At 34.1% G+C, this 9,301-nt stretch overlaps 1 protein-coding gene across 4 annotated transcripts in view; it reads left to right on the forward strand.

Annotated features, from left to right (window-relative positions):
• The window catches only part of FSTL5 (follistatin like 5), a 421,124-nt gene extending 412,167 nt beyond the window's left edge, over positions 1-8,957 (forward strand). For all 4 annotated transcript variants that reach the window (XM_076336585.1, XM_076336583.1, XM_076336586.1 and 1 more), the window contains one exon: positions 6,529-8,957. In XM_076336585.1, coding sequence (XP_076192700.1) covers positions 6,529-7,231 — 703 coding nt within the window. In that variant the 3' untranslated portion in view covers positions 7,232-8,957. The remainder of the gene's footprint in view (positions 1-6,528) is intronic.
• Positions 8,958-9,301: the final 344 nt, after the last annotated feature.

Genomic DNA, 9,301 nt, shown 5'->3' on the forward strand with positions numbered 1-9,301 from the left:
TGTCTTATGAATATTTCAACAATCTTCTAGACTTTCCAAATTTTCCTGTTATTCTGAGATTTATTAAAATGTTAAGAGCTAGTCAACTCTTTCAAAATTATCAGAAACAAATTATCTAACCTGACAGATATATTTTCCTTAAAAAACCTGTTTATCATCTTCCTCAGTTGCTAGTGGCTTGGAAAATACTTCCTCATCTTTAGGTAACGAAAGTATAATTTCTCATTCTTTGGGTTTTTTTTACTATACCAGACATGGAATCCTTAGCTTTCCTTATCAGTTTTCTTCACTTCCCCTTTTCCCTCCAGAACTTCCATTACTTTTTCCATCCTTACGCCCCTGCCTGGCAATTCTCATAGACTAAGAATCAGTCACACAAACCTCACAGGCACATGAACAGACCTCTCTTGATTTGTTCAGCTTCTCAAAATCCCAGCCACACAGCTCTCACTGAGACAGGCAGACAAATATATCAAACACACAGCTTGCCAAATCCTTTTACATCCAAGAAGATTGGCAGCTTTGAAACTACTTTTTTCCCACTTCTTTTTCATCTGTATCATTGGGCTGTTTGGGTATTTACGTCTCTGTCCAGCTTTACTGAATTTTAATTGGAGCACTGAAAAGTTACAGGCTATATGACAAGCTGAGAAAGAATTGTTTGAACAATAGTATTGATAAAATCCTATTAGTTCTAATAAATTACTTTTGGCAGCCATACTTCTGGTTCTGGGGAAGGGTAGGTCCTTCGTGAAGGTTTACCAGCTTCCCACTTTGGATCTTCTCTCCCACCCAGGTCCAAAGTTCTGTCTAATTTTAATATACACAAATATTATTTTGACAAAGTGATTTCCTATATTCTTATTCAAAACTATATATCTTAGTTGTCTGTACTTGCTCCGATCTGTCTTTCTAGGACCTCAGTTGCAATGGTAGCCTGTAGCATGATCAGTTAGAAACCGTATTGGGCCTTAGATAACCTGTATTTTCACCCAGATTTGCCAATGGATCGCTATATAGCCTCAAGTCATTCAGCTTCTTTCTTCACTTGCTGCAATATTTGTAAAGTGTTCTGAAATCAGTAAGTAAAAACTGCTACTTAAGTTCAATGTATTATTCTGCTTACATAGTTGATCTTTTGGTGTACTTACCTCCAAAAACATTACCTTCTAGGCTAAGTTTACATTTGTGTCCAAAGTAGTGGGTTTTTAAAGTTTGAACTAGAAAACATTATAAAGCAAAAAGTCATAAGCATGTTAACATTACAAGAAAGTAGAATTATATTTTTCCAGGGCTAGAGAAATTGCTGCTTAAAGGAAGGAAGGGAGGGCATATCTCACAAAGCTGTGTTTTCAAATTCAGAAATAAGCAGAACACAATGAATAGCATGGATAGTTGTAAATAATTTTAAGTCTACAAAGCTGAGAAGATTTAAGAATGTGAGAATGAACAACCACAGGAAAAAAAAAATGTATTAAACTGCCCCTTGCACACTTTAAAAGTAAGATACATTGTAAATGGGTATTCAGGTATAGCTGATTATCAGAATATATATGATTAGCTGCTGCAGCAGGAGATTATAAAATCGAGTATCTTAATAGCTTCAGAGCAAAAGACAGTAGATCTCTTAAGTGCAACAAATACAGCATCAGGATAAGGTTGTTACAATCTTGAAGCCAGTTTCTTTAGTCTTCACGTAAACTCAATTACCAAAGCTGAAGCTACTATTGAAATTGCAAGAACAATCTAACCCAGATACTGTAAGCTTTTTACTTGTGGCTTTTGGACTGGGAACTAAATGTTACAAAGAGATAGATAAAGCTGCACAAGAAACTAGAATGCTTTGGAAAGTTGTGGTTGAAATACTTGAGGCATGATATGTTATCAGCTGGTTTGTGTTTTAAAATGTGTTTGCTGATTCGCTCTAGAATAAGGATGTGATTAACCCTGAAGATCTGGGGTCCCTTGCTGTAGACAAACATCCTTTTTTTAAATCTGCGTGTGCTAGTGGGAAAGTTTATACCCACATTCTGTTCTGGCCCCTAAACTATTTCATTCATACCAATGAGGTTAATCAACAGACACTATTTAAAGCATTTAAATGATTCCACAATAACTAAATTCATCTTAATGGCATATATTGGGGAATGCTTATGCAAACCTCTTAGCTGGCAGAATTTAGGGGATTCGTCTGGCAGAAGGTACTACCAGGTAATGAGATGCTGGAGGACAAACCAATGGCAGCATCCTCCTCCATGGGGAAAGCTAGTTGTCAAGTGTGAGTCTTTCCACACCATCATCTGATGTAACACTTAGGGAAGGTATGTAAGACCTTATCTTTAATTTAACTTCACTGTTTTGGTAATCAAGGGGTTTATGCAACCAAAGTTAACATAAGCTGAGTGTACCTGTCGTTCAAAAACATATTATGCTGGGAATAATATTTGAGGAACAAAGATTAATAACATATATTCCTCTTGAAATCAATGACATTTGAATGAAAAATTACATAAATTGATCATTGACAGTGCTTAATCAAGTACTCATAAGCAAGGCAGATTTCTTTGAATCAAAATGATTTAAATCCTTCATTTTAATAGTGATTTAAATCAGCAAGTAAGAATTGCTGATTTAGATAATTGACGCTAATTTTGTTTTGCATTTGTGTTTTACTTCAGAAAGAAAGGGTTATTTTCATCAGCTGGAATAATCTTTAAAATAAATGGATTTGCAAGCAGCACAAAGATTTCTTCTTTTTGCTTGTCAGTTTGATATGTGATATATGAAAAAAATTGTTTAAGGGATTGTGCAGTTTAAAATGTATTCATTTAGATTCTTAAATTTGTTTTGATGTAGAAAATGGGTAAAAATTCATTACTTTTTTTTTTAAATTACTTTGTTTTCTCTCAAGTGGGGTAGAAACTAGAGTGCAGCTCAAAACATGCAGCGAAATTTTAAGTCTTTTTCCTGAGTTAAATAAAGGTACCATGAAATATGATGGACACACATATACAATAAAATGTATCAAACATGTTTGAATGTTAAATGACTGATTTTTTACAGAAAACAATTTTTAACTGTGTTTAATACAGTTTCTGAAAACAATAGGCCAAACCTTCAAAAGTATTTATGTATTTAATCATATAGATGGTGTCTGATTTCAAAACAACATAATTGCTTTTGTGTATATTTATGTATATCTGAAAATGTCACTTGGATATAAGTCTGTGTTTTAAGTACCTACATAAGTTAAAAATAGCTTTGTGAGACCCTTTTCTTTCTCTTTTAAATAAGATTTCCTATTTTTCCCCATTACTTTGTATTGGTATACTGGAAGAGAAAAATAATATTTTCAAACCCAAAGTCAGCTTACCAAACTCAAACAAAAAAAGTTTTCTTTGTGTTTGCTATTGAAATTGAGATCAAAAGTAATTAAAGCAAAAAATGTCTGCACTGTGTACGTACGTTGAAATAGATGAAATAATACTGTAATAGCTGAAAATAAAGTATTTAATGTATTCAGTACCTGCCATCACATTGACCTAAAATTAGGTATTTTCCCTTACCTTCACATACCTTTAACTCATTAAAATAATGAGTATTGAGAAGGATTCATAAGCATCATATTTATTTTTTAATTTATGCAAATGACATCACTAATTGATAGTAGATTTATCTTTTAACACAGCTATTCATAAACTTAAATGTAATTTAAGTACATTTCTTCTGAGAAGAGAAATTTAAAAAATCATATTGAATAGGAGCAGACCTAAGTGAAAAATCCATTTTTCTTTGAAAATAATAATTTTTACCTACTTACCTCAGAAGTCAAGTAATTTTAGTGTATTCCTAATATTCACCATTTTGTTATTGAATTTGTCTTCCCAGAATTATATAAGTTAACTCACTTTTAAACAAATTTCTCCATGCTTGGACTAACCAGTGTAACTTTTGTCCCCTGTGTTACACCATTCCACAATAATCACAGATTCTCCCATGTATCCAGTTTCTCCCTCTAAAATTACCCTAATCTCCCTTGCATGTACCAACCATCTTCTTGCACAGCAGTATGTCCACTTTTCTCCACGTTCCTTCTCTATGTTTTCTAACCTGCCACCTGTACGTGCTAAATCTAAGCCATAGGATTAATTCCTGCTGAGTTCACCCCACACTTCCCTCTGCAGGAGCATGGTTATCTTCCACTCAGCCACCAATCTACATCACATGAACCTCCCCACACACTACAACCTCTGCTCCTCAGATGTGGCCAATGGATTCCAAAGCAGTAACACTGGAGTAGGGCAGGGATAAAGAGAGAGCGGTCTGCATGTAATTACATGAACCTAATTGTATTAGAAATAGGGCTGAAGATTGATTATACACAGTAAACTTGACAGGTCGAGAAGTTTGCCTGAGTTTATATTGTGTGTAATATTACCTCTAACATAACTTTCTGTATTTGTTTTTGTTGCTTTTATGTTTTCTGATTTTTTTAGTGCTTGATTTAGCAATCTAGATATTTCAGTTTTGTTTTGCATTTGATATTAATGAAACCAACAGTGACGAAAATGTTTAGCCCTCAATCAATTCTCATCCAGAAAATGTCTTTTTAAGATGCACTGGGTTTTTTGGGTATTGTTTTGCAGGAGTAAAGATTAAGTAGCAGATATGTGTAAGTCATTGTCCAGAATGTTGTGAACGCTCTTGGACAGTTCACTGATTGTTGCTTTACATTGGAAGCTGTTATGTAAAAGACAATCAATAAGCTAATTTGATTGTCCTTTTCTAACCACTGTTCATGTGCGTAATGTTGGTTATTTAACACTGCAGTACACCATAAACATTTGAAATGTCAGAATGTTGCTTGCTATTTAACCTCTTCTATTGCAGGCTGATTCTGTACATAATACAGTACAAGTTTGTTTCTCATGACCAAAAAATGCTTACTACATAATAACAGAATCAGGAATCAACGACTTTATGCCTGCCCCAAAAGAATAAGGATAATATTAGGTGGCCAAAACAGCTAAAAAATCAAATTCTGCCTGATGACCCTAGTCTTCCTCTGTGACAGAACAACAGAACATGTGGATAGAAAAGTAGCAGTAATTGTCAAGTTATCTTGACATAACTTTCGTAAAGGCTCACTTACCCTTTTTCTAACCAAGACAATTTAATTCAGATTGCATATATTTATAAGTGGCTGAATAATCAAAGACAAAAATGATCTTATAATCAGCTCAAATCGTAATCACAGGTAGTTTGATTCATGCTGGCCCTTCTTTGGGTGGGAGTTGGACCAAATGAAATCCAGAGGTCCCTTCCAATCAAAATCATTCTATAGGTCTGTGATCCTATGATACTGAAGCAGTATGAAAGGATTTTGGAAGGTGGGGCTAAAATTAAGATTGCTCTTATATCAGTTCAGTAGGAAGTGTATCGGAGGAATTAACTGAACAATGTCCTGAAACCTTTTTGCCTGTTACTTTGGTGGTTCACTGATTAGTAAATATATTGGGGTTGCAAAGTATAGTGTGAAAATTTTGTGCTATTGTCAACTTAATTGTTGGAACATTCTGGCTGTCATAGTGCTTTATATCAACAGGATGTGAAAGGTATTTTTAGATTATATATCAGCACACAGCTTCATTCTTAGGATCAAAGATTCAGAGGAAAATGTTATGTTAAGAAATGTGCCAAAGGAAAACAGCTGTTTGGGAAAAGTGCTGTGAAAGTTACTTAGATTATAAGCAAAACTAATATACTTTCATGTGACTCCATAATATTTAGAGCAGTGGTTTTTGCATATATAGAATCAAATGATTGTGCAGTCAGAACTTATATGTTAACATTAGAGAATAGTCATATAGTTCATATTTATAATGTTATAAACATTCAGCTCTAGGATTTTCAAGTTTAACCATATTATTCATGTTCAGTGAAAATTCCTTGAGGTATGGAAAAGCATAAAGTGTCATTTAAATTGTAAGAAATATGGGGCTTGGATAGTTGGAAGGCATAAACCTAAATCCTTTTACGGTATTCATTTCTACTGAATTAAAATGAGGAAGATTCAGGTAATTACCTGAATGAGCGCTGGGTTAAGTTGATGTTCGGAAGAAAGTCGAAGAACTATATGAAGTGAATTAAAATATGTGGAATGTACTATCTATTGATTTTTAATCTTTTTCTCCTTCCTGGCTTTTGTAAACTTTATAACTGAATAGATATGCTCAGAGTAATGTTTACCTTTTCCCCTATGTCAGTAGGAAAAAACCCCACTTTTTCCATTAATCAGATAAATGTTTTTTAGACATTTTATTTGATGCACTCTAAATTACAATTGCAAGAACACTAAAAATTAAATATTATAAACTGCTTAATAACTTAAACATCTGAAGCTGAGACATATAGCAATACACTGCTGCACATATTAACTCATCTACTTTGCTTATAATGGCTTTCACCATTTGTACATAATGCACACAATAGCTCTGACTTTCTTTGATTTTGTGCTTTTCCTTCCAGGTTTGGATTTATTCTTCATAAGGATGAGCCTGTGCTCCAGAAAATTGATCTAGAAACTATGTCGTACATCAAGACAATTAGTTTAAAGGATTATAATTGCATTCCTCAGTCACTGGCTTATACACATCTTGGAGGATATTTTTTTATCTGCTGTAAGCCTGATACCACTGGGGCTGTCCTACCGCAGCTTATAGTAGATAGTGTTACTGATTCTGTGATTGGATACAATGGTGACGTAACAGGCACCCCACATATCTCTCCAGATGGACACTACCTTGTCAGCATTGATGATGCAAAAGGTCTCATGAGGATCCAGTCCATAACAATGAGAGGAGACATACAGGATGCATTTGACATTCACACTAATTTGCACATATCTGATGTAGCTTTTCAGCCATCATTCACTGAAGCCCATCAATACAATGTCTACTGTAGCTCCAGCACACAAACTGATGTGCTCTTCGTGGAGCTCTCCTCTGGCAAGGTTAAGATGGTGAAGAGTCTGAAGGAGCCTGTCAAGGCAGGCGAATGGCCTTGGAACAGTAAGAACCGTCTTATAAAAGACAGTGGCCTTTTTGGTCAGTATCTCATGACCCCTTCCAAGGAATCTCTGTTTATCCTGGATGGACGGCTCAATAAGTTAAATTGTGAAATCACTGAAGTTGAGAGAGGCAACACAGTAATTTGGGTTGGAGAAGCATAAGGATCTGTGTTAGATATTTACCGAATTAATAGTTTTACAGTACATTGCACTTAAATTACACCATTCTTCAAATTTACACAATTTTCATTTTAAATTGTTAGACCCTTCTATACCTGTTATTTCTTTGACTTGAACACAATTTGAATCAACTTCCACATAAAAGTTACTAAAACAATGGTTATTTGATAGTGGTACTCCTTATTAATTACCCACTGAGATTGTGTTGTTTGACTGAAATAACTAAATATTGAAATTGATGATAAATATCATACGTTATTTTAAAGGAAGTAGGAAAAAAAACCCAAAAAGCTTCAGGGAATTTAATATGATACTTTGCATTTGTAAATGGAAGACTTAAATATGATCCAAATTTTGGTTTGGTTTGCTTCAGACACAAAATAAGAGCTTCTGTACAAACTTTGACTCCTTAAACTGAAATGTTATGTCCTGTTCTGTCCAGTCCACTGTTTAATCTTTTTGTGCCTTGAAGCGAAAGTCTCACATGAAAGGTAAAGCATAGAAATTGTATAATTTATTCCCACCATGGCTACAGGATTGCTTGTCACTGGAAAGAAACTTTTAGTATAAAATTTCTAGTCTCAAGTTGTGGAACATACATGGAGAGAAAAAAAGGAGAAATTATATTTGCGGTGTTTTCTGATCACTGCAATTTGAGGAGTTTATTTTTATGGTGAGTCTTAGTTGAGAGAGTTGCTTGCAGAAGCTTAACCTTTTTTTAGAAAAAAATAGATGTTAGGTTTTTCAGCTATCACAGGGTTTCATCAGCAAGGAGTTTCAGTTCTACTAAAGAGAAACACTGCACTTATCCTTTCAGAGTAAACCACATTCTAAAAACCTGGCATCACAAAGCTTCACTTATGTCATCGAGGAAACTTATTTAAAAACAAACAAAATGCATTTTAAGAAACTGAAAATGCAAAGAACTGAAGTCTACAACCAGTAGATAACATTTTTGCTTATGCATTGTACCATTGATCCATATTTGTTAAACCATTTGGTTAGCTCAACAGGTTTTCTATTCCATGCATCCAATTGGATTAGTGCAAAAAACAAAGAAACAACAAGAACTTTGTATTTTTTATAGTTTGTTTACTTAGAATTCTAATATTAACAATGCTTAAACATGTAAATGGGAAAAATAAGATTCCCAGAAGTAGAATAACAAGTCAGTAGGATCAGAAAGCCAGCAGTAAACAACTATCCAGACTTAGAGCAATGACTTAAAAGTTTGGGAGTATTTTTATTTTTATTATGTTTTTGCTAAAGAATGCTTATAAGCTCTTAAACTGACCTCCATTTACTGAAAGCAATCAGAAAAAAAATCTTTTTTTAAAAAAAAATTTACTGCAATTTAGATTGTGTAAAATTGCTTAGAAATCTGGAATTTTCTAGCATTGTAATCTTGTGTGCATTTAGCATCCTGCCCTGTGTGGTACAGTAAATCTCTCTTTAGCTTGAGCAAACCTCCTGGTAGGTAGATTTAACTAAGATAAGAGTCTGCTTACATTTCTAGCTACTGAATCTGTTTTCCTTTTTAACAACTTTTCTCCATTGTGAACAAACAAGAATCATGTAAACTGTCTGTTACTCACTTATTTGCAGTAGTCTGTCTCACGCATTTTTCTTCTGTAACCTACACCACGTGAATGTTCTGTATGTAGAAAATGCTTGACAAAAGGAGAATAAACCCCATAAATTTTAAACAGTCCTGACTTTGGTGAATGCTCCAATGTAGCCACACTGAAGTGGCATGTAACACGGACTTTTATTTGAAAGCAAGATAGAAGGAAGTTTATCTGCCTTTTATTTTACATATTTATATATAAAAATAATGTACAGTGTGGAAAGAAAACTTTTTAGAAGGGCTTAACTAACTGGAAAATTTTTCTTTGGCTGCTACAGAGAAAAGCTCATCTATTAATCAATTAGGCACAGAGTAATTAGAGTATAGACAGATGTCTATTTTCATGTCTAGCCTCTGGAGCCAAAAACCTCTAGTCTAGAAGCCGTACAAACACGTAAGCCCAAACCAAGAAGCGTGGCACTCCA

The sequence above is a fragment of the Aptenodytes patagonicus genome, chromosome 4, assembly GCF_965638725.1.
Source record: "Aptenodytes patagonicus chromosome 4, bAptPat1.pri.cur, whole genome shotgun sequence".
Taxonomy (NCBI): domain Eukaryota; kingdom Metazoa; phylum Chordata; class Aves; order Sphenisciformes; family Spheniscidae; genus Aptenodytes; species Aptenodytes patagonicus.